Source organism: Typopeltis vanoorti, chromosome 8 (assembly GCF_054136105.1).
Source record: "Typopeltis vanoorti isolate ZY-2024b chromosome 8, IOZ_Tvanoo_1.0, whole genome shotgun sequence".
Lineage (NCBI taxonomy): Eukaryota > Metazoa > Arthropoda > Arachnida > Uropygi > Thelyphonidae > Typopeltis > Typopeltis vanoorti.
Genome location: NC_143556.1, coordinates 72,632,590 through 72,659,207, shown reverse-complemented (window position 1 = coordinate 72,659,207; position 26,618 = coordinate 72,632,590). Strand labels below are relative to the sequence as shown.

Genomic DNA, 26,618 nt, shown 5'->3' with positions numbered 1-26,618 from the left:
ATAACTCAAGATAAAAAACAAGAGTAATAAAAACGAACAGAATATGAACATCGAGCATTTCAAAATGAGAGTCATATGTGTTTACGCTTTCTGATGGTCACTATTAAAGTACTTGGATTTAAAAAATAAAATAAAGAAGTGCTCTTCTTTTATTCCTCAATACTTGCCAACCCTTATTCTATAATATATATTATCGCAGAGGTAAAAAAAAAGTCGCCTCCTCTCTGTCCAAAGTTCTAGTAATTCGAAATTGGGCACTATCATCTTGTTTGATGAATCCTCTTACCACAACAAACAGCACCAGTGACTATTCTATTCTTCGACTTTCAAAATATTTCCTCGATTAAAGCTGTTTCTGTTAATTCGAGAAGTCGTTTTAAAAGGTCAAAGATCTTGATTGCAAACAGTATAAAAATGCAAAAGTAGTTCTGGTTGTCAACCCCTGTGGACTCCGCCTTTCTTATCATGCTTTGATCGTATTCTTATATATTACTTCCTGATTGTTTGTTTATGTTTCGTTTTTTTCCTTCAGAAATTGCTTAGGCCTTTAATTGACATGCTTATAAAAAAACGTATTGTATTCATGCAGTTGATAACGGTTAGGCTATTAAACGGATACCGAATGACATACGACAAGAAAACCACATAAAAAAACAAGTTTGCCAAAAGACCGGTGAAGCTGCTCTAGTCAAACAAGGAACATCAGTTTGGAACAAAGAATCAAGAAATTCACTCTTGGTGGTCCATTAGGAGAGTGTATAGCCTCCTCTAAGTACGCCTGATATCCATTGAGAACCAAATTATCCATAAGTTCCTGTGGGAGAGCTGCCTCTATTCTGCTACCGAAACATGTGAAGTGGTCTGTTCAGTGATCTGTAGTGAGCTCTGTTCTGAAGGATTCGGGTCAGGAGAGAACACACGGCTGGTAACTTCCTGTGTTTTTGTTCGTTTATCTAAGTCATCAGGCATTTGAATGTTGTCTAAAATTTTTCTCATGCATTTTCCACAACAGATTTTGTTTATCATAAGTTAAATAGATTCTACATTTCTTATCTTAGGAGTTAAGTAATTTATATAAAATAATTAGATGGATATAATTTTTGCTGTAATGGTGGTGGTTGAAAGTTAGATAATTTATACATTCGATCAATGAGAAAGTTTCATAATTTTTGATCTTCAAATATTTTTAAAATATTGAACTTGCAAAGGAAAATGACTTAGCTATTCGAAATAGTAATGTATCTGTATCGTTAGCCTTTTTTCCAATGGGACAACAACTGATACAGCTTCATCAATGTATTAATGCTGCACCTGATTCTCCATGTTCTGGATGATAGAACTATGAAAATGATATTCATGTTGAATATATGAAAATTATAACAAATCCATGCAATAAATTTATTTATTTTTTCTTTCCTCTAGAGCCTCCTATAAGTACGCCACACTGCCCTCGTCTTTATGGAATCTTCGCTGACAAAGATAACTGTCGGGTGTTTTACTCTTGTTGGAACGGGGAAGCTTCACGTTATGAGTGTCCACCAGGACTTGCTTATGATTCCGAACAAAGAGTATGCGTTTGGGCAGATCTTGTAGATCGCTGTGACCAATTTGGTAAGTTATGTATCTTGTAATTTAATCCTTCACTAATAAAGGAGACTCTTATCTATCTGTCTATCTATCTATCTATCTATCTATATATATATATATTATATTATATTATATATATATATATACATATATAAGATATTCAACCTTTATTATCCTCACTGTTAAGGAATGCTTCGTCCCTAATAGGTGTGTGTGTTGGGGGGGGGGGGGTAGATCTGCTTCTCCCATGGTAGGACAAAAGCATTTAACTCAGATGTATAATTTCCTTGTGTATTATGCTTTATCGTATTCTACTTGATTGGCAAGTATGAAGGGCAGGGTAACATTTTCCTTAAATGTTTACGCTTCGTGCTGATATGGCGAGATTTAAATCAGTCATTCTTGAGATTGCACTTCTACAGTATGTGCCACGAAAATGGCTAATCAACGAAAAGCAGAGCGCGAAATTGCAGAGACCGTATGCGGATCTCGTATTTATCGCATAAGCAAAATTAACATTTATCAGCCAGTTACACGACCAGCGCAAATGAGTTTTGGAACTTAGTGGACCGTGCTAACCCCATTCCATTAATCTCCACGATCATCCGACCCGATACACTCTCTAATGGGTCCCTGTGGTTTAGTCAGCAACAACTTCAGGCAAAGGCCTCGGGATATGTGTGCGTGGGCGGCGGGAGGAGGGGGTGGTTGTGTTTTTTGCTGAGTTGAAAGATCAGCATTTGAGTACTTTTTGATAATGGAAGAAACGTTTTCTTAGGTGATTCATCTGGTTCAATTAGTCGGACGTACAGAGAGAAGTGTGTGTGTGTGGGGGGGGGAGCAATCATTCATTTTTTCCTACCAAGAAACTTCTGCATTCCACTGTGGGGGGGGGGGGAGTAAACTTTAGAATATCTACAATGTTCTTTATTAAGAATGGCGGCAGCCTAGTTATAACAATCGTATATGACTGGAGAGTTTCATCTTCTCCAGTTTGTTGCAAATATTTGGCGTGCACTTTTCTTCAACGAGCGAATTATCAGGACAACCAACGAATCTGTTTCGTTCGTTTTATAAACACTAGCTTCTTTCTGAAATTTCGTAACTTCTCTTTTATAAATATTACGAATTTTTCTGTCCCGTCTTCTATTGATTTACTAGTATCTCTTGCAGTACAATATTATAACACGCTGTTCAGTTTGAAATTCATTTCTAGGTTGGAAACAATAATTTTTTCTAACACTCTGAAGATTTTGTATAGTAGTGCGAAAAAATATAGCTATTCCCAATTTTCTTTAACAGTGAGAACCAAGTGGAAAACTGTAAGATATAAGTAGAAATAACTAAGTGTAGGAATTAAGTGTATAGTTAAGTACAGTACTGCAGAAGTATATAGTTAACCAATTTCCAGGATGGTATTTACATAGTCGCTACCCTATTAGTCATCTAATTTTGTGCGATGACAATGCAGTCCATCCGATATCAGCTATGGATTACGTCCTTTAAAACTAAAAATTAGAAAAAACTAGTACGGTAGGATTAGATGGACGGAAAGCGATGTGAAAGTGCAGAAAATGATTATCCATTCCTCCTGGCGCGCAAAGTGGTTTTTCTGGAGAGTTCAAGAGCATTGACATTTCAATCTCCAGTACCGTTAACAGGGGGTAGCATAGAGGCAGTCTGCCTCACGGTGCTGCTTAATAAGGGCGCTTGTTGAGCCATATTGCAGTAGGCTCTGTCGGAAGCAAGTGCAGAAAGAAGTTTTTCTAAGCTTAAACTGATTAAAAATTATTTCCGAACAGCAATGATCCAAGAAAGATTGGTTGGTCCAGCAACTATATCGATATATCGATAGAGGCGGACATAGCTTATAATTTAAATATAGAAGAGCTTGTAAACAGTTTTATTGTGCCATATCCCCGTAGAGCAAACATTTAATTAATATTATTATGTAATCGTTTTGTATTAATGTTTCTCTTGTAATAAAAACAAAATAGCAATTGGAGATATTCTTATAGTTTTGTCTTATAATCCAGCAGGAGCGATATTTAATTGTTTGCCTCAGTGCGCGAGCTAATCTGGCGACGGCCTTGTCAATCTCCATAGTTTCAGTTACCGTGAAAGGATTGGCAATCAAACATCGTGTTCACCACCTCAAACAAAAGCTAATTATGCATTGTTTAGACAGCGTTTTTTCAAACTGTGGGTTACAACCCATTAGATAGTCATGAAAGCAAATTAGTGAGTCACGACCAGTTTATATATATCAAATAGAAAAGAAAATATCAGAGTAGATATCATAAATTTCGTAGCTTTCAAATATTTTGATTTGATTTTGTATGAATGTTAGCATCTAACTATAAAACAAACACCACACTTAAGAAAGTAATTGCACTCGTCAAATAGGTGTGTGTGTGGGGGGGTAAGTTTGTGACGTGTTCCTTCACTAGAGACCGCTCAGGGCGTCTATCTTCATCAGTATTAAAAAAATTCTATTTAGCTGTCAGACTGATGTCAGTTATGAATTATCAGTGCGTTTTTCGAAAAGGGGCGTTATCGAGTTTGAGCATTTTTCAAGTTCGAAACAACTGTAATATTTTAGTAAACCAAAAAAAAAAAAAACTGCCCTCAAAATGGATCGTTTTTCAATAGAAGAAAATAGCATTATAAAGTAAAAATCTGTGCTTAATATAGTCCTCTTGTGTTCATTCCAATCCTCGATTGGAATGAACTAATTATATTTCGAACAGGCAGCACACATCTGTTGCATTAAATAAAATATTTCCTAGTTTCTATTTTTATTGTTTGAAGTTTTTTTTCTATGTTGTATTTAAATGTTAATAAAAGCATACTTGATATTAAATTTGTTGCATTTTTGATTTTACATTATTATACATAGTAAGGGCACGTATTATTTCATGGAACTTTGTGTCAGTTTAATGTGGGTGTTGGTGTACCCGAGTCGCAATGTAAAATGTATTTTTTATTGTGTGTGTTGCGGTCAAAACAGTTTGCAAAATACTGCGATAGAGGACTTGCGAAGAGTTAGAATTGACCCAGGGCGAGACTAACACTCTCCACTTCACTACAGACTGCCAAAATGGTGAAGCAACTGTTACACCTGATATCTTAGGAATATAGTATTCTCAGCCATCATCGTGCAACATGAAGAATAAGTATCATAAATTAAAACCCCTGCATAAAAAAATGAATTATTTAATGGAAAATTTCTTGCATCCAGTAATATGTATAAAACGTAAGGGTTGTTGTTAAAGTAGCTGATAAAGGAAGGAATGTATTAATATTGTAATATGACTTAAAATAAGGAATTCTAACTAAATAAGTAGCTAACAAAGGAAAGTATAGATGAATATTGTAATACGATTAAAAATGAGAGAGTTAAGTAAATAAGTAGAAAGGGGTGAGTCATGAAATACGTTATGTGAGAGTTAAGTTATTAAGTAGAATTCATAGAAAAAGTTTGAAAGGGGATTAAGTCAGGCTAGCCGATCCCCGGATTGAAACATTGAGAACGGCTTGCCGATCAAATGGCGTTTGGCGAGAAAACGCCACCCTAATTGGTCGATGATTAAAAAACAAGTAGAAGGAGGAGAAAGGAAGTAAGAAAAGGTGCCGTTAGGTGGGCAGCTATAAAAGGGTTGGTAACCCCCTGGGGAAGACTTTTTTTGGATAGTCGCTTTTGGCCTTGGAGTTTGGTTTTGGTTCCGGTGGAGTTCACGGGGTTTTCCTGAGTGGCGACAGGGGTGATATCTCCTCGTCACAACATGGAAACGAAAGTGAGCGGGATTTCGATTCCCGTTTTCCCGAGTAGGCAGCAAAGGAAAAATTGCCATAGAGTCCTAGAAAAGGAGGGATCTTCTTCGTTTCGACGCTAGTGATAACTACGCAAAGCAGAAAGCTGTAAAGAGATCGATGTCCTCGTTGCTGATAGTAGAGCAAATATATGTGTGTTAAAGTATTCCAGAGTTACGAGAAGTTATACCAAAGATTCGTTTGGAAAAGAATAAAGGCCCATACGAAAAGCTCAAGAAAGGTACTGTAAATCATAACCTATGTTAGCTAGAAATTTGTCTGTGAAAAGTATCGTGATTCCAATATAGAACTGTTGAAGTTATACTAGGACTTTAGTATATGATAGAATGTGTTATCTGTAGATTGACTAGTGTTAAAGATTTGTGAATGATTAAGAGTCCTAAGGTATTTTTGCATGTCTATTATATTGCACAAGATATTTAAATGACATAATTGTGTGCTAGTGCAAATAACGGTATAACGGAATAGTGTGAATTAAGTAATTACGTATCCTAAGAATTGAATGCCTAATGTAATGTATAAAATAATTGAAATGTCACAAGTATGTGTTAGCAGTGAATGATTTGTTAATCTACTTCAGTATTAATAATCAGATAGTGTGAATTGATCTAATTTGTTCACATCAGGTGAATTTATGAATTAATGTGTATGGCGGCATAATCACAAATAGCCATATTGCTTGTAATGATTTAATGTTAGTCTATAAGTATTTTAGTTTAGTATTTGAATTGTACATGTTTAGAAACTTAATAAACCTTTTGTTCAATGATAAAAGAGTTGTCTGATATTGCTAATCCAATGCACCGCTTAAAATCATCGTACCTAATCACGCGGGAAATTTAATGTTGAGGAAAGAGATTAAGAGTCACGACTGCAATAATATTTAAATACTAAGATATATATTCGAGATTGACTTTCTCCCTATTTATGACAACATAAATGGTGCAGTTGATAACCACTTGAAAATATTGTACTTAGTCACGCGGAAAATTTAAGTTGAGAATCAAGTTAAGTGTCACGACTGCAATAGTTACACTTTCAGATATATTTGAGTTCTTTCTCCTTGTTTATGTATGCAATATCCTAAACTAAATATCCCAAAAGGCGCAGTATAAATACAAATATTAGGGGTACTACGGGGAGCAATAACTTAGATATTGGTATAAGTTTTGGTAAAATCTCGGGCATAGAAGTTAGAAGAATATAGATAAAAGGAATTTGTAAGATTAGAGTAGAGATCGTAAATTGGGACACAACACAATTGTTTATAATACGTGTATTCGTTTATCGGTTTGTCCAACGTTTCCAACTTTGAACTTAATTGGTTGATGGACTGAGTCCTTGACTCTTTATCCCTTCATCTGGATTTTAGATTGTGTAATTTACCCGCTCATTGTGAGCATTGAGGCTGCATCAGCTTTCTCTTGCGATGGAGGATTTCGGTTTTTTATGTTTGAAACGATCTGAGGGCGTGTAGTCCGCTGCCTGTCGAACTAGCTGATTTGGGTGATTATCCGTGATTGTGAAGAATTTCTCCGCAATGCCTGTCATGTAGGTCTTAATATCTGGAAGATTGGCTTCTTGATGTAACTGGATTTTTCTGACGAACCATGGGTAATTAAATGCCATTCTTAGGCATTTATTCTGTATTATCTGAAGTCTGTTGATGACTCCAGATAATTCAACTAACTTACGCCTCTCCAGGTTGGAGAGGCGTAAGTTAGTTGCGGTCTGATTACCGATTTGAAAAGGAGGATTTTGTTGCTTATGCTTAGGAAGCTGTTCCTATTCAAAAGTGGATATAGCTGTGCTGTGGGCTGACTTGCCTTAGTGGCGACACTATCCATATATGACTTGAAGTTTAGACGTCTATCAAGATGAACTCCCAGATATTTGGTACCAACGTTTCCAGTGTTTCCTGGAAAGCCTATGTACAATGCTATGTAATTGCTTGAAAAGGTGTATTGATATATTTTTTGCAATATTGAGACGAACCTCAATTAGAAGACATGGATCTAATATTACACAAAATAATTGTGGTTGCCTTGATGCTAAATCGAATGATTCAAATAAGAAATTTACTTCAAATAGAATTTAAATATATTAATTATATTTCATACTTTGTGCTGCTATTTGAATATCTATATTTAATTTTAAATCGCTAGCAATGCATCGCGATTTTCGTATTCAAAACATGTATGGGATATTTATTTAAGAACTACAATTTTTGTTTTAGAAGCTTTATTTTGCTTTAAGGAAGGATTCTTTTATAGATAATATTGACTAATTTTATTGCGGAGTATGAAACCTCAGAAATCCTAAAATGCTCTCTCTCTCTCTCTCTCTCTCTCTCTCTCTCTCTCTCTCTCTCTCTCTCTCTCTCTCTCTCTCTCTCTCTGGCACTTGACAGATTTATCTGCCGGTGTGTTGACTTCCTTAATTTCCCATTTCACTCACTTAAGACGCACGTCAACCTTATCACTAAATTTTTCAAAACAACTTTTTGCACAATAAAAATGATTAGCATATCCTTGGTATTGCTAACGTACCTGTTGTCTGGTCTTTCATGCATAATAACCTGGAGTCTCATTATGACGTCATGTCTTAGAATAACTTTAAATCCTCCGTTCCCACTATGGGTGTCTGTCCTAAAGAAGCTTTCTGTCCTTGAGATAACCAGTTAGGCTGCATCTTTGTAGGGACAAAAATAATAGTACGTAATTGACGTTCATTCACCCAAAATATCTTGAGAATAGGATGCAAGGATACATTCATAAAGCTCGAATATAAATTGAGCTCTGCTATTATTGTTATTCCTTTCTTGTCTGGAAACAAAAGATGGGTCCAGGCCTTTGATCTCATAAATTGCGACAGATGAACACTAACTTTTCACTATATATATATCATCCGCTGACGCCCTTTATCCCCAAAGGGAGTGGCGAGGCCATATATATTCTACATCGCTGTAGGTCAACGCTAACACTTCACCAAACGTTTATTATTATTAATAGTAATCGGTTTTGGAATATGAAACGATGCATTAAGAATTCTGCAATGTTGCAATATTATTTTAATGCAATTATCCAACGTTTTAAAATGATTTATAAAGTTAAAAAAATTATTGACATCGTCATCTGACTTAATGTGAATATTAAGCTGTCTGCATTTTTCATTTCTCACAAAAATTCTATGCGTTTCTTATTGGCTCTCATTTTGAAAAAAAAAAAAAAAAAAATTCTTATGAGTTAGAATTTAGAACCGCTTTAGTGTATTTACCAAATGCAAGGGGTTTCCAAAGAGTAAGGTAACACTTTTTTTTTTCTCTAGGATGTTTAATAATAGGAAGTCGAAATTATACACTAAGAAATAAGCAAACATGAGCTACTTTTCTACAAAATCTCCAAATTTATTGATGCACTTGTCCCAACGATAGATCAATTTATTAATACCAATACTAAAGAAGTCCGTGCCTGCACCCAGTAACCAACATCGCACCGCCTGATGTACGTCCTCGTCCATAGTGAAATGCCTTCTAGAAAGGTGTTTCTTGATGAGGAACGAACAAGCAGAAGTCTAAAGGAGCTAAGTCTGAACTACGAGGAGGGGGGGATAGTTTTCCAACGATTACAGCGCAACGAGTGGTGTGCGCAGTAGCTTTGCCGTGCATCAAAATCACACCACTTGTCAGGAGTTCTGGTTCTTTGCGTCGAATGTTCGCTTTCAGTTTGTCCAACATTGCACAATAAAGATCTGCATTGATTGTTCCTCCCTTCGGCAAGTCCATCAACAGATCATCTTGGCGATCCCAGAACGCTGTGGCTATGATTTTCGGACAGTGAGAACAGGTTTTAATTTTTTGCGCACAGGAGATTGTGGATATTTCCAGGTCATGTATTCTTGTTTGCTCTCCGGATTAAAATGATGATCCCTCGTTTCGTCTCCTGTGACTAGGCGAGTGAGAAAAATCCTCGCCTTTGTCGCTGTATCGCAACAGATTTTCCAGACACATCTCCATGTGCGTTGCCTTGTACTCCTCTGGCAATTGTTGGGGCACCCAGCGGGAACACACATTTCGAAAGCCAAGGACATCGTGAACAATTTCATACACAGTGGAATTACTCAAGTTCACCTGATGTTTAATTTCATGCAGTTTCACTCGCCGGTCTTCAAGAACGACGCCCTTAATGCGCGAAATGATGGCTTCTGTCTTGCTCGATGAAGCCTGCCTGGTGTTGATCTTCAATGTCACCATAGCTTGCTTTAAATTCATTGCACCAAAAATACGCCTACTTCTTTGTATAACCTTTTTTCGCCATATGCAGCAACCAGTTCACGGTGAATGTCGCTTGGTAGAGCCCCTTTTTCTTGCAGTAAATGAATTCACAGACACCTGTTTTGGACTACACTCACATCGTAGCTGCCATTTTGCAATTGTAATTAAGTCTTTTTGAACATTATTAACGGGTCTATATGTCTACTGTGTTTTATTTCATTCCCTTTTATCATTATTAAGAAAAAAAAAAGTTACCCTACATTTCGGACCCCCCCCCACCACCACCGGTATGTCTCTTCACCCATTAAATGTAAACCTATAGTACATCAAGTATCATGGGAAGGCTAAGGATTTTTAAAATCTTTTTTACTATCTTTTTTTCTATTATTTATTATTTTTTACATAGTACAGAAACCTTGCTCCCGAGTCCAAACAAGGAACTTGTTCAAGCCACTTCATAGCCTCATACCAGGCTACGGACTTCATCTCCTATTATGGCAAGATTCGAACTTACAGTTCACTGGTTGGTGAGTGGGAAAAAAATGCTACCAGTCACCAACCAAGTTGACAGATATGTATATTATGTTACAGGGATTTGAGGGGAAGTATTTAGTTGTTTGCTGCTGGTGATGATGATGATAATGCCCCTTTTGGTTTAAAACAAACAAAACAAAACAACAACAAAAAAAATGAATAGCTTCACGGACACCTGTTTTGGACCATACTCACATGGTAGCCACCATCTTGCAACTGGAATAAGCTGTGAGACGACAGCAGCGCCACACTGCAGTGGCTGTCTTTTTGAACGTTATTAACTGGTTTATCTCTCCACTGTGTTTTATCTCGTTCTCTTTCACCGATATTAAGAAAAAAAATGTTACCTTACTTTTCGGAAACCTCTCGTATTTAATTAGGTTATTGACAAATCTCGATCATCTGGTAAAATTTAAGTCACAAATAAGCGCTTTAGAAAACACATCGCATGGTTATTGAAAAACGATAGTAGCGCCCTCTCACCAAGATTTGTAACGAAACAGGAAATGTCTCTAATTAAACTAATAATACAAAACGTTATTTACAATACGAAAAACAAATATTTCCTAATTCACAAATGATTGTTCTCAAAGATAAATCGTTTCGTCATCAAAACCTTTTGAGCTCCTTTCTCACAAAGATACTGTAAAATATTAGTAAAACCACGAGCGTCATATACTGCTGTTTTATATATGCTTCTTACTGTCTGTTTGTATCCAGTAATATGAATGGTAAAAGTTATAGCCACAAAAAATTTTACGATAGCTCAGTTTAAAAAAAAAAAAATTAAATAAAACAGTTTTTATTTCGCATCATTTCCTTTAAGGAAGTATTATTTAATGCTAAGAAGAGAACCTCTCCCTCCCGATTTATCCTATAACGCTGAGTAGCATGCGATTTTAAGGACTTTTTCATGCTGATTTCAAAACTATGTTTTATTGGATTAATGCGCTCATGGAAAACTATTGCGTCGAAATACATAAAATGGGATATTTCTTATAACTCTAGTCAAAACAATCTTTTCTCATCGTATGCTTGCCAGTGTCAGTGTCAGCGTATTAAATAACATTTAATTTCGAAGGGCTTTTCCAGTATGCAATATTACCAAAGGAGAGCCAAGCAAGAATGTACACTTAGTTCGCACGCTTTCTTTTCACACATATTTAAAAATATATTTTGTACGTCATAGAAAATTATTATGCAATCGAATGACTAAAGATGATATATGAATGTACAAGGGAAGTTATATTACCTTATACGTCCATGTATCATGTAGTTTATATGTGCAGCCGAAAAAGCGACCCTTGCATAAAAATATAATGAACATTACACCAAAAAATCGATATATATGTCAAAAAATAGATAAGAAAAAAAATGTCCTATTTTATCGAAAAACCGATATCTTGTTCACTTCGCCGTCCCATGTCATTTAATAATTTAAAATCATTGATATCCAGTTTTATGTAGCATATCGGAAGGCTATCAAGAAGAGAACTGTTAGCAGTTGAAAATATTGGCATCTACTTGTGTGGCCTATGTTATCCTGAGAGAAAAATAGGATGATAATACGAGGGTGGTCTGAAAGGTTCTCGGCCTAACAATGAAAAAAAAAAGAATTTATAATTTCAAATTTTTATTTTTCAACATAATCTCCCTTAAGACTAATACATTTATTCCAGCGATGCTCAAGCGCTATTATCCCGTCGCTGTAGCGGTTCTCAGTAAGATTTGCAAAATACCCCTCTACAGCTGTAATCACCATTTGATTCGAAGAAAAAAGCTGACCAGAGAGGAAGAGTTTTAGTTTTGGGATGAGACGGAAGTCAAAGGGAGCCAAATCAGGGGAATAGGGTAGATGTTCCAACAATTCATAGTGCAGATCCCTTAATTCTCCCATTGCCAAAACACCTTTGTGGGCAGGTGCATTGTCCTGATGAAAGATGATTTTTTTCTTCTGCAAACCCGGTCATTCGTCTTTCGAATTTTTTCATCTAGTCTGGTTAAAAGATCGGAATAATATTCCCCGGTTATTTTTTTACACTTTTTAAGATAATTAATAAATAAAAAGCCTTTTAGCATCCCAAAACACCGATGCCATGACTTTCCTGCTGATGGAACCAACTTTGTCTTCTTTGGCGCTGAACAACTGGCTTCTGTCCACTGTTTTGACTGCTGTTTGGATTCTGGTGTGTAATGGTGAATCTAACTCTCATCTATAGTAATAAATCGAGGCACAAAATCCGTTTTGTTCTTGTTAAAACGCTCCAAGCACTGTTCAGAGATTTTCATGCGAGTGCGTTTTTGATCAGCTGTGGGCAAGTGCGCACCCATCTTGCGCAAACCTTTTTTCATTTGCAGTTCTTCATACAAAATATATCCTACACATTCTTTTGAAATGCCTATAGCCTCAGCACTTTCACTCGCCGCTCATCCAATACCATATTGTACACTTGATCAATGATTTCTGGTGTTACACTTTTTGGACGACCTTCACGTGGATCTTCAAGGCTGATGCGGCTCGTTTAAACTCGGCAGCCCGTTTCTTAATTGTTGAAAACGAAGGTGAAGAGTGCCCATAAACTTTTCTGCACTCCGAATGAATTTCTTTTGGCGTTAAACCTTTTACAAAGAATTTTAGAACCGCACGATGCTCAGTTTTATCCATTTCAAGGGATGCAGACAACACTTTTGCTTCAGACAGCTGTATAAAACAAACTACATGATAGAATGACTTGCAATTTCACATGGATGCTGTTGACAGATGTACCAACTTAGAAAAAAAAGTCTCTTGCCAATAGTGTTGCCATCTATGGTCGAGGCCGAGAACGTTTCGACCACCCCTTGTATATTCTTCAGCAGACATGACTAGAAAATACAACATTAGCAATTAAATTCCAAAAAGATATGCATATTCAAATATTAATTATTTTGAACATAAAATGCTGCAAATCTCCGGGAACAGTTTCCATGAAATCCTGTTCAGAATTCTATTAAAATACTCAGACTGGAGAACAAGTCCGCGCGGTTAGCCGAGTGGCTCTGCGCTTCGCAACCATATGCATGGGAAAGGAATATCCTGTGTTCGATTCCGTCGCCGACGTGAGGAGCTTAAGGATCTTTCTCAGACAAAGCCAAGTTAGCCGGTCTTGGGAGTGGACTGCTGGGTTTTTCTCCTCAGTTTATCTGGGGTTTTTTCCTCACGCAAGCAAGCAAATCGGCCCCGTGAACACATGCATCTATAGACATAGGACACACCGGGAGGCATAGGGGCTAGTCACCTTATGTATCCTCGGAACGGGTACGGCTTAGAAGGGCTAAGGATAGCTCCGTAACAGGCCACTAGGCCTAATACGTGAAGGGAAGAAGAAGACTGGAGAACAAACACAAGTGTTCAGAGAAGTAAATGATAGTTAGTTAGTATCAGCATTTGGGTATCAGATAACTCTAATCAACTACTAATGACTCATTACCTACAACGTAATATTATGCAAAATTGAGTGACATAAGAAGAAATACTTTCTTCATTGCACTTAATATGCGTAGCGAACATGTATGTTATCAATTTGTTGGCTAATAAAATAAGAAGTTTTAAAACTGCTCCTGGAATGGCATTTTATGGAATAACAATTTTACTTTCAGGAGGATATGCTAATCGCTCTGCTATAGAGTCGCCATTTGATAGACATAGAGATGAAAATCCAGTGTGAAATATTACTAAAGGAACACCAAGCAAGAATATGCACTTAGTTTCAGTTGCGCACCCAGGGAGGGGGCCAAAGGTTCCTGGCCGCACCCAAAAGAAAAAGGAAATAAACACTAGAAAAATTTCCAAAAATCTTTTCCTAATTAAAATTAATTTTTTTATTTATGTTGTGTCTTCTATTTCTATACTACTTATCATGTATTGATAAACACTGCAGATGCTCAGTCATAGGTCGTATGCAATGCGTAGTGTGTATTCGTAAATCGTCTACTCAACTCGCCCCCCCCACAAGATTAAATCCTGAATGCGCCGCTGCTTAGTTTGCATTCCTTTAAAAGAGTGCAGGCTAATTGTATGGGAGATGAATTCCCAATAGTTCATAGGCATGCTCTATAATGACTCAGTCGGATAACCTTCGAAATTATTCACAACAGTAATGGTGGTAATGATTTGGGTAACGGTGTAGTGTTTAGGTGGACACTTTCGTCAGACATTGAAAGAAAATGACAGATTAACTTACATCATCGCCTCTCTGGAACAATGTATATTAAGCTTCCAACTAACAGAAAAGTTTATTGGCAACTTGAAATTGGTACTGGTCACTTAGTAGCGCAATGGTTTGGGAGAAGAGAAGGAAATTGTCCATCGAACGAAATTGATAGTTGGAATGGTAACACCAAATGATTTCTGCAATGTTATTCGCATAGTACAAACATTGACAACGAATGTGTCCCCATAGATCGGAGATGGCTATGTGACGTTCCATACTTTCTCCAAAGATAATTGGGTCAACAAAATAAAGTTTAAAATACAAGAGTTATCGGAGCTTCTCAGTATCGCGATGATTTCATTCGGTTAGAAGATGGAATTGAAAAGACGTGAAGAACCTTGTGAATAAAGGGTTTAGTCTGACGATGATTTAGTCAGTCTTATATGATGACAGAGCTTCTCCCTCTCCCACTTCAGAAACTGGAATTTCATTCCGCGAACGTCGTAAATTATAACACTCAAATGAGACACAATCAACTAGGGTTATGAGAAACCAAGTTACTTCGCTGTGAAATACCATCGAGCCCAACACTTTAAGAAGAGATAAGAAGTCGTTGAAGAAAGAACAATTATTTTCAAAATAATTAACTATATATATATATATATATAATTAAAGAATCGTCAGATTTTAAACAAAAAATAAAATTCTGGCACTAATTTTCTCACCATTTCGTATGACACTAAGAGTACATTGCTGTTCTGTTTATATATCCAATTACCAATTATATAGCATTGATGTCCTGTTAATAGATGGCACTGTATTTCTTTCAGAGGTAGCCGAAGGTTTTGTATGCCCAGATCCTGCTGATATTGATCAACCAGGACTTTACAGCCGTCATGCTCACCCTACAGACTGCAGGAAATTTTATGTCTGTATCGACAGTATTGCACGACCCTATGGATGCAGTATCGGAACGGTATTTAATGTCGATAGTCTCCAATGTGATGATCCCGAGAATGTCCCTGGATGGTAAGTAGTAACTGATGTGTTCTTTAAGGAAAGTGATGGCGTTCAAATTATTTATTAAGTAAAATCATTTAATCAGTAAAAGAAATGCACAGCGGATATACTTCTAATTACAACGCATAATCTCTGCAGATATTTACGGGTTTACTCATCAGTTGGTTGGTTGGTTAGTCAGTACATTCATACTTTTGACTAACTATGCAAAACCAAAATAATTATCAATGGGAGCACGCTCCAAGAGGTTCCTTAGCTCAGTCGATATCGACGATGCACTTTAGCTGGAAAGAGTTCTGAGAGTTCGAATTCTGTTTAGGGCAAAGAATCTTGATAAGGTTATTTTTATCTGAAGGTGGGTTAGACGAGAAAAAAAAAAGTCGGATTTTTCTTCCTGGAAAAACAAGAAAACCAGCAAGAAGAAGAACACGTAATTTACAGACATACTAGTCTCATAACCAAACCCGTTTCTACATTTTCCGGGGCCCTGTGCGAAATGGAAAATCGGGGTCTTGAAAGTTAGTAACTTTTATGTAAATTTTAAATGGAAGAATATCTTCTTAATTAATTAATTAAATCAAATATGAAAAATATTTATGCACATAAATAAAAAAAAGTATGCTCTTTAGCATCAATTTAAGCAAAGGAAAAAATTAGTTAAAAAATAAACGTGTTTGTATGTACATGATATATTATTTTATTATGTAAGTACACATTATCATATAAATACGCCAGAACAATGATTTATTTAATAATATAAATAATAATATAAAAATATGAAAAAAATATCCATTTTTACTATAAAGAATGAAATATATGTATAACAACTTATAAGATTTAAAATAAATCTTAATATATTAAATTTTATTTTTTTTAACCTAATGCGCTTATCAATAAAATCATTTATAACGCTATCAAAATTCAAATGTTTTGTAATTCAATGCTCTATAGATATTATTGCCATTGACGACAAACGTTCTTGAGATCGCAAATAGGTTTTTATTAATTTTAATTTGGAAAATGATCTTTCTGCTGATGCGACCGTAACTGGACTGGTGAATAATATTTTAAATGTCGTAGTAATATTTGGATAAATATCCGACAAATTATTTGGAATTATGAATTTTAAAATATTAATAGGTGCATCTTCTGGAACAATATTTCTAAAAATAATTAATTCATTGAAAAATTCAGATTCATCAATATCTGTATTTAATTTTTGATACAGCTGTTTGCAGCAAAATTCTAATTCATTTTCTGTGATTTTTCTTATTAATTTCATATCATTAAGAAATCCAAATTATTTTTCGTGAATTTCATACAATTGAAATCTTTTTTTTTTGACAGATTGTAGAGCAGTTTCTAAAATTACAAAAAAAGAAATTTATCCTAAAATTATCTTTGTTATCACCTATGTGTGATTCATCAGGCGTTTCATAATCAAAAAATAAATTTCTTCGACGTACTCGACTTTCTTTAAATTTAATTTCTATTTCTAGTATATTTGACAGTTCTTTAGCAATCTCAAAACAGCTATCAAATCCTGATATTCTCTGCTCTTCAAAGTACTGCACTAACTCTTTAATATGCTTTGTTGCTACGTCTATGGGAATTTCTGCATTTTGTAATATTTGACTTACTAAATTAACTTTTGACAAAAGCTCATACCAAATTACAAGACTTAGTATGAACTCAAATGAATCTATTTGTTCATATATTGAAACCACTTCTACTTTGATAGTATTATCTGATGCAGTTTTAAATAGTTCTTTTAGTGCATTTAAAAATTCTGGAATTTGAAAACGTACAGCTCTAACTGATTCTATTCTACATTCCCATCTTGTATCACATAACGGTTTTGGAGTTAATTGTTTAACAAATTTCTTTAACATGTCCCAATGTGAAGTTGAGGCGGCAAATAATGTATATATTTTTTGTATGACATTAAAAAAATTTATTGCTATAATTGATGATTTTGCGACATCTCCTAAAATCAAATTTAAATTATGACAGACGCAAGGAGTATAAAATGCCTTTTGATTTAAAATGCAAGCACGGACTCCCTTATATACTCCTTTCATATTCGCTCTGTTATCATACGCTTGTCCTCTACAATCTGACAATTTAATATTTAATTTATTCAAAAGTGATTTTATATTTTCATATATACCTTTACCAGTAGTGTCATTAGTTGTTAAAAATGTAAAAATCTAAAAATTCCTGAAATTTGCTCCTGATGACTAACATCAGGAGTACAATCGAGAATTATTGAATAGTACTTTGCCTGTCGTATCATATTTAAATATTTTGTTGAATTTTGGTTCCCATATCAACAGTTAATTCATTTTGCACAATGGGTGATAGATACGAATTTTGTTTCTTACCTATAATTTTTTTTTCCTCCGAACATCGCATTAAATGATCTTTTAAAAGTGGATCAAATTCTGCAATTAATTCTATGATTCAAAAAAAATTACCATTATGGGCTGTGTACAAGGTATCAAAATTACCTCTAAAAGCTAAATTATGTTCCGATAAATAATGAATCGCTGCTACTATTCGTCTTAAACCATTTCTTAACCGTTCTGCTTCAAATTTTATGACATTTTGATTTGCCTGATAAATTGTATTGTGATTTTTTAAATTACATTCCATTTGTGTCCATGAATACATGCATTTCATGTGCACTGGATTTCGTTCGTGCGACTTTAATCTTTCACTTACATGTCGCCAGTCAGAAAAGCCATTATTAGATAAAAAATTATCAGAAGAAGAAAATAATTTGCAACAAAAACAAAACATAGAGTTGGAAGAGTTTGAATATACGCGCCATCTTCTGTTTTGCTTCTCTCCGTTTGCAATTGTCCTAACATAGTGAGCTGTGGAAAAACACCTCTTGTTGTCATCTTTTGGAAAATCGTTTTCAGTCGGAGGAGACGGTGGACCACACTGTACAACTTGTGTTAGTGTTGCATTGTTCAAAATTTTGAGCCATGTTGCTGGATCATCAGTAGTAAATAGTTCACCTTCCTCTGGTGTCTCAGTTTTAGGATCTTCAATGCTCATTGTTTGACCAAACGCGTCATGTTCTCTGCTTCTTTTGAATATTTCAGAACTCTCATTATTAATTAATGTTGAAGCCGAAGAACTGTTTGTAGTTATTTCAGAACTCCCGTTATCAACTGATATATCTGAACAAATATATGAGTTCAACTTCATAAATTTAAACAGTGAATTTCTTTGACGTTCCTCAGCCGCTTCTTTTTCTTGTTTTCGCTTTAGTTTTTCATGTCCACTTGGGTATTTTTTTCAATAATAATCTCTCTCACGACTAGTCATACTCTAGAATTAAATACGGTAGATTTAATTATAAAATAAGTTAATAAATTAAAACAAAACTACTTACCTGATAAATAAAATATATCTAAAATAGATAATATTAGAAAATAAATAAATCTAATATAGATTGAAAACTGCTATTGAAGAAAAATTCTGATGTCGGATAACCTAAAGCCAGTTTACAAAATATATTTTTTAAGATGATTTGCAAGTAATGTTACATAAAAATTGCCATGATAGTACGTGTATATACTTGTTCATAAAATCATAAACTAAAATAAAAAAAACTCCTTAAAATTATTAAAAACACCTTTTTTTAAAATGCGCTTTTCCCTATTTAACACTATGTTGTACGATATTGTTATATATCTTAGAGTAGTTTCAAATACTACCGTTCTAGCGCTACGATCTTAGTTCGCTTACTATAACAACAATAGTTGGTTGTAAAATTATATACATATATTTTTCTATATAATAATATTTTTATATAATAATTACAATATTAATTTATATAATAATTTAAAAAAATAACTGATTTTCTTTTTTCAATTTTTTGCGCTTTGCGGGGCTCTGTGCCACCGCACAGTTCGCACACCCATGAACACGGCCTTGCTCATAACCTCAGTTGTTTCGGCTTTAATTTCAAATAACCACACTCCAATTGATAAGCATTTTGGTACTGTATAGTTAAGCTATTGTGTAAAAAAGAGAGAGAGAGAGAGTGTAGAAAAAAGTTTCTGTAGTGGGTGGCTAAAATAGAACTAGTAAGTCGGCTTGTGCGACGACAATGTTAGGGTCATTTCACTTTGAGACTATGAGGTACATAAGAAGTCAAAATACAAAAAAGTATAAAAGAAGACGTTTGTATTTTTGCATTGCATATTTTGGCGTTTATCGCATGCAGTTAATGAAAATGCAGAATAGTTTCCATTTCGAATAGTTTGATGCACCATCCGTTTTGTCAATCTCATTTTCTCGTAGAATTCGACTCCGCGTGTTCGAATTGACGAAGCCTAGATTGATAGACACCATCTTTTAGAAACCTTTTCCAGTAAGCACGTTTATTTAAAAGGATTCATGTATTATTTGTAAGCGTCTGGGACCAGAGAAAGCTGGATGCTTTCTTTCTACGTCTTGTCTACAAATTCAATGTGGGACCTAGTGTGAGGAAGTCAGAGAGTATTAAGTACGACACTTTTTGTGTGAAAAGCGCCTTAGTTTTCAAAGTGCACGAAGTCGCTCTAGTTTCGAAGAGTTGATTACTAATTTTTAACGTTCACGTGATAAAATTAATTTGTACCACATGAACGTCAAAGGATTAAAAAAAAAAAAAAAAGTCAATAGCGAAATGATATGAAGCCCGATTTTTTCAGAAAGTAATTTTGAATACCCGTTGGAGTGATTTCTAATTTCTTCTTATTTTTTTTTCTCTCTCTCTCTCTTCGAAACTAGACAATTATCACTTAAATAGCTGTATTTTATCTCACACAGTGAAGCACTTAACTGGGTTTGTCAAAATTTCAGATATATTTCATGGATACTAATTCAGATATATATATATATATATATATATATATTAAATTGTTGAGAAACATTAATAATATCTTTCTTTATATGTTTAAGGAATTATTATATTGCCCTGTTTATAGTTTTAATATATATATATAACATAAATTAATGTTTCTCAACAATTTAATATTTTTCAAACGATTTATATTTACTTTAAATACATAAATTAGAAATTAAATTTAATTTATTTAAATTAAGCTTTAAATAAATGAACGGATTAGCGTCTTGATACGGTATCTAAATAAATAAATAATCCTCCTGATTTACGCTCTCGCATAGACACACACTTTGCCGTGTAGGCATTCGAAACCGAAATCCCTACGGAATAGATTGGTTACTCCTTATTCCAGGAGTGTCTTGTGTCTGTAGAAGTGTGTTCACGGGACTGGTTTTTACCTGTTCTGAGAGACGAAAAACCAGAGTTTTCGGTTGAAAAAACCCTCCATCTTCGGATGAGACCGGCTAACTCACCTTTAGTCGAAAGAGACCAGAGAAAGGTTCCTCACATCACTGACTGGAATCGAACTCAGGTATTTCCGACCAAAGGGCTTCGTCTATACTGACTATAAATCTAAATAAATAAACATACATAGTATTTGTATTCTTATTTTTTAAAAGGCATATGATCTACGATATTGACTTGAAGCAACAAAACCCTTTATCTGAGCTATATATATGTATAGGAAATTTAACAGAAAACAATCATAATTTTTATGTTCAACTTTAATTATTTATACTTTTAATTCTTCAGTTTTAAATGTCATTGTTTGGGGCCCTAATTTTTCACAGTCCCCAGCTAGAGCCTCGTGCACCTAGTACAGCCCTGCACCTAGTTAAAAGTACTGTTGCTAAAGGAACATTACTAAAAACAGCTAAATCTTAAAAAAAAAAAAAAAAAAAAGCTAGAAAAGAGCTAAATAGGAGTTGAAAATAAAAATTTGAAGCTAATATCCCCCCCCCCCCCAATTCTATTTTTTTTTGGGAGAGATTCTGCACAAGTAGTAGCAGATACTTTTCAGTTGCTTACTTTACTCAAGATGAAATGGTGCTTGCATTGATGTGGCTTGAGACATCTTCCAAGTGGTCTTCTGCGCTTAATTCACAGCGTTTTCACTTAGATTTTCAGCTGTATTATATGTGGCCATCGTTCCGGTATTACTCAGTTTGATGCTGGTAAATGATAGTCTTTACAACACTTGTTATTGTTACACCTTAGGCCATTTTTGACTGACAAAATAGCTGTCAGCATTGACAATTCCACCTTGTTTCTTAATTTAGTTTTAACTTCACTCATGGAACTAAAAATTCATTCAATATCCGCATGAATTCGGCAGTATTAATAAATTTATTGCACATTGAGCAATTTCTTTAAATAGATTCATTCCAGGTGCATCTTTGTATTCTCGTACTTCAGTCCAGAATAGCTCAGTGTTTTCCATATTTGTCCTTTTATCTAAGTGGATAGCATTGTACTGATATTCAGCAGCAGCAATATCTTTTTCTGATTTCAGCATTATATCTAAGATGGGAGTACCAGGTTCTTTTATATCTTTTAGGATATGGTCAACAGAAAAAGAAGAGATCATTCTTAACATATTGCAGTTTTCAGGCTATCTTCTCTTAAGCTGTTTGTAGAGACCAAGAATATAACTGCCTTGCTCTATTTCTAAGATTGTGCTCATCATTTTGTGTTATTTTATTTTGTGTCATCAACTATGAAATTTTTCTTTCAAATCTGTAACCAAGATTTGTGTTTGGGATCCAAATAGTCATCAATCTCTGACTATAGAGGGTTGACTGGATGATGGTAGCACTAACATATTAGCAACAGAGCGAATGAAACGAGAAAGGTCTTCAAATAATCTCGTCTTATCCGCACTGGTAGGTTCGAAAATTTTGTTAAATTTCTGAACTTGAACTAGAACAGGATGCAAAAATAAAAGGTACAACAAATCCTTTTCATCTTTGTACATCTCCCACAAAATTTGGGCTTTGCCATATTTCTCAGTCACACTCACGACTTCGAAGGTAGTTTTTAATTCCGACCACTGGCTGAGAAACTGTATACTGCAGGTTCAATGGGGAGCCACCTCTTTGCACAGTTGCTTACAGTTTTCAGAGTAGCATCATTTTCGTTGATAGTTTGATACAGCTCTTTGTACGCTCTTGTCTTGAAGAAGAATGTGAAACCACTTATACGTTTCGGCAACTAAAAATTCTAATTTTTTCGGGAGAGATTCTGCACAAGTGTGAGACATTGCAAGTTGCAATGAATGGCATACACGTCTAATTAAGATTAAGGAGAAAATATATGCCTTCGGTTGTTCATAAATGCCGTTATTGACACCAACTATAACACTGGCATTGTCTGTACCAATTGCAATGAGATTTTTAATGCTCAGTTTCTTGGTCAAGACCTATTTTTTCAGTGCGGTCACAATACCAGTAGCATCACGCTTTTCTAGAACCACCATGCATTGCCACCATGATGATGGCAATTCCTAAAATCTTATTCACTGTGATATCATTCGATTCATCTATTAACAAGCTGAAATTTCTATCTCCAATAACTGCAATTAGATCTTCTTCAAAATGCTCACTGAGAATATTTTTTACAATTGCAGAGCTCTTGGTTCAGTGCATTTTTAACTTGGGCATAATTTGACTGTCTCGGATGATATTTTTGCAAAGATTTACTATATGATCGCAACTGTTCAATGATGAGTGACAACAAAGAAATAATGCTAAGCTACCTTCAAAATTCTCATCAGATTTCTTCACAAGCATATTTGTAATAGGAACAACCTTATATGGAACTACAGCAAGATGTTTCTTAGTTTCACTATACTTTACAAGCTGACAATATTTAGCGGCTAATATTACATCTGCAAAATTTACAGTGGCCTTTTGTAGCGTCACCAGGAACTTGGTAAAAATATCAGCAGATATCGTTTGCCCTGTACACGATATCTGGTGGAATGAAGGTATTATGGATACTAGGATGTCAATATTGTAGAAAATTATTCTCAGAGTATAAAAAGGAAAACTACTGGTTCATCATCTAAGCAAAAGACCAGAAAACAGTTATTTAAAAGTCAAGGAACAAGAGTTCTCTTCAAGGCCTCTGAAAGTAGCGTTTGCACCCATAGCACCATGCAGATCGAAGAAAGTTCGATTCTCGGTGCCGATTGTAGGAACTTTTACTGTGTTTCTTCGACCGGTTTCCAAGTTAGTCGATCTCTGGCATGGGCAAGCATTTCCCTCCTCCCCCTCCTTTTTTTTTCTTTCAAATACTCTGGATTTTCTTCCCCCAAAACTCAAGAATCGAATTGTAGAATACTAATTTGTGGAATATTTAGAACAATATATTGTGTTGGTGTTGGGATCCACAAGATGGTGGCATTTGTCTGCCGTCTCTTCACCGAATGACGTGTTTAAAATTGATGATAGCAATGGGTCAGCTATCCAAGATTGACTAACGGTGCAGTTTGATTGCTCCTCAGGCTCCAAAAGTTAGAGCTAAAACAAACTCGCCTATTCTCTACAGGAATAAAAGGCGTTAGCGGAGTTTTCTTAAAAAAAAAAAAAAGTTGGGGAATTCAGAAGACACACTCAAAACAAACTTAATTTTATTTTTTTTATAAATAAAATGAAAAAGAAAATCCTGTAATGTTTTTAATTCCCCAAAAGAAATAGGCGGAACTACTTGTAGAAATAGGTAGGCTGCCAGCCTTCACTTAATGTCTTTCATTGACAGATTTCAAGACTAGGTATCTCTTTCCTAAACCAGACTGATATTGTTGACTGAAAGTGCACATTCTACTGTCAGTTTTTTATTTGGTTACTTGAGTTTGCGAAAAGAAAAATAGAATAACGAGGAAATGGCTAAAAAAAGAATCAAGAGATGACAATCATCCGTCAACCAAGGACTTTCACATTCATCCGCGCAATGTGGGAACAGAACTTTCAACCTGCAAGTTGGAGAAATTGAGGCGCTGTCCATCGGCTAAACAGGCAGAAAACAACAACACTAATTTGAGGGCTGCAATACTTCGAATGATAAAATAAGAATTCTGTTGTAAAATTAAAATGTTAAAATTAGTGTTAGATCCTGCAATATTATAAGGAACATATTATACAAAGCTATGCCAACCATGTAGATAATTAAATAATCAAAATTAATAACTCTAGGAACAAGACTTGCAATGGTTATGTTTTTAATTGCATTATATTGGCAACCTTGTCAGCGATTTCTCATGAAAACGGGGGGAGGGTAGGAGGATGAGGGACAACTGATGATGTTGTTGTTGTTGTTCACGTGGAATTAATTACAATAAACCAGGTAAGGCTATAAAACCAGTAATTTATGTAGGTCAACTGCGTATGTTTTTCTAGCCTACATTTCCAGGATGAAAAATTCAAGTTTCTGGGAGGTAAAACCCTGCCACCTCTGTATGACTAAATGCAGTAGTATTTTTGTACGTAGGTATCCCAAATACAGCTACTCCACTGTTATATTCCTCTCTTAAATCAATCTTATTACTTTAATGTCAGGTCTCGTATGGCAGACATCTATAGTATATTTCATTTATTCAATATTCTCGAATTTGAAAGAAAATTTGCAGTTAAAAATATAATTTATTTACATTTTGTTATCATTTATGTATTACGTAATGTTTGAAGTAATTACATACACACAAAGGTGCCTGTGGGAATAGTGTTTGCTTCCATATCACCAAAACAAAGGCGATTATATAAGTAGGTTCCAGTCTATTGCCAACTAAGAGGATTTTTTTCCTTTTTTTTTTTTTTCAGTCAGTGTTCCAGGATTAGTCGATATTTGGTATAGGCCAATCGGAGTTTTCTCCTGGAAGCTGAGGTTGTTAACCTCACCATCCAAGACCGTAGAACTCATACTATTCAGATAAATATACCTACTAAAACTTAGGACTAAGAGATGGTACAAATTCTCCGCCTTGCTTTTTCCCTTGGTGCCTGTGAAATCATTGCTAGGTTTAGGCTCAACTATCAGTGGTGGCCAAGGGTGAAAATTGGCTGCCTACTGATCTTGCAAAAGTTAATCACTATTTTTGTGTGTGCATATGTGCTAAAATATTTGTTTTAAATAATTTTAAAATGTGTGTTGTGTATTAATTTCAATTGGAATATTAGTGTTGTATATGAATATATGAAGCCAACCGTTACTATATTATTATGGCAACTTTTTAATTTTATTTTCATTTCCTTGCAGTGAAAGCTATTATGGAGATGTCGACGTCAAAACCCTGAAAAAGGCTCAAGGCTGAAACTACATGTAATGTCATCAAAGCAATAGTCAGCATTATTGTCAATTTTTGATGCCAGCTAAGCTATTGATCATATCTAAATTTTTCATTTTAAAACATCCCGAGCATTCCCTGCCGTCCACTTGTATTACCATGCTTTGAGGAAATGCTAAGAACTTGCTACTTGATCAGCCCTAGACTTGTGTGAATGACAGTTCACAGTTCCCTTATTTACTAAATGTGTGTTGCAGACACCCTCCCAATTTGCATCAGGAATTGTAATTAACTCTTGACTGTTAGATCATTTGATCAATCAGCATCATGTTTCGTTTTGTTTCATGTATATTCTGAATAAGTCATAAATCTCAACGAAACCATTCATCTCTTCAATAGAAATATTACAGTTTGTAAAAAATCTTTTAAATCAGATTTCTTCTGATTGCTGTGCATGCTTTTTCTGTATTTTGAGAAAAACATAATATCCACTTCATATTTTCCATTCCATGCATCATTTTCGAACATTTAGCAGTTCTATATTGTTATTTTATTAAACAGAAAAAAAAGAGAGAACATTTTCGGAGATCATTTGCCATAATTTTAATGAACTGTTTTGAAACTTAGAAATGTGTATTCAAAGTATACTGTATTTCTCAATGTCAGCATTATATGTACGAAAATAATTGTGTGTTTAAGTGGATGTAAATAAAATCTAAAGAATAAATGGAAGGGCTCTTACTCGTGTGTGTGTGTGTGTGTGTGTGTGTGTGTGTGTGTGTGTGTGTGTGTGTGTGTGTGTGTGTGTGTGTGTGTGTGTGTGTGTGTGTGTGTGTGTGTGTGTGTGTGTGTGTGTGTGTGTGTGTGTGTGTGTGTGTGTGTGTGTGTGTGTGTGTCATTTCTTACGAAAAATAGGCTTAGATTACTATTTCTAGGTAATCATATGAAGGGGCGGTTTGTGCATAGGCACTGCGGAACTGCAGCACCCCC

At 35.0% G+C, this 26,618-nt stretch overlaps 1 protein-coding gene across 1 annotated transcript in view; it reads left to right on the top strand.

Annotated features, from left to right (window-relative positions):
• LOC150104096 (protein obstructor-E-like) overlaps positions 1-26,331 on the top strand; it is a 47,770-nt gene extending 21,439 nt beyond the window's left edge. Inside the window, exons 3-5 of the mRNA XM_090396756.1 lie at positions 1,423-1,611; positions 15,252-15,450; positions 25,601-26,331. Coding sequence (XP_090252882.1) covers positions 1,423-1,611; positions 15,252-15,450; positions 25,601-25,655 — 443 coding nt within the window. The 3' untranslated portion in view covers positions 25,656-26,331. The remainder of the gene's footprint in view (positions 1-1,422; positions 1,612-15,251; positions 15,451-25,600) is intronic.
• The last annotated feature ends 287 nt before the right edge of the window (positions 26,332-26,618 follow it).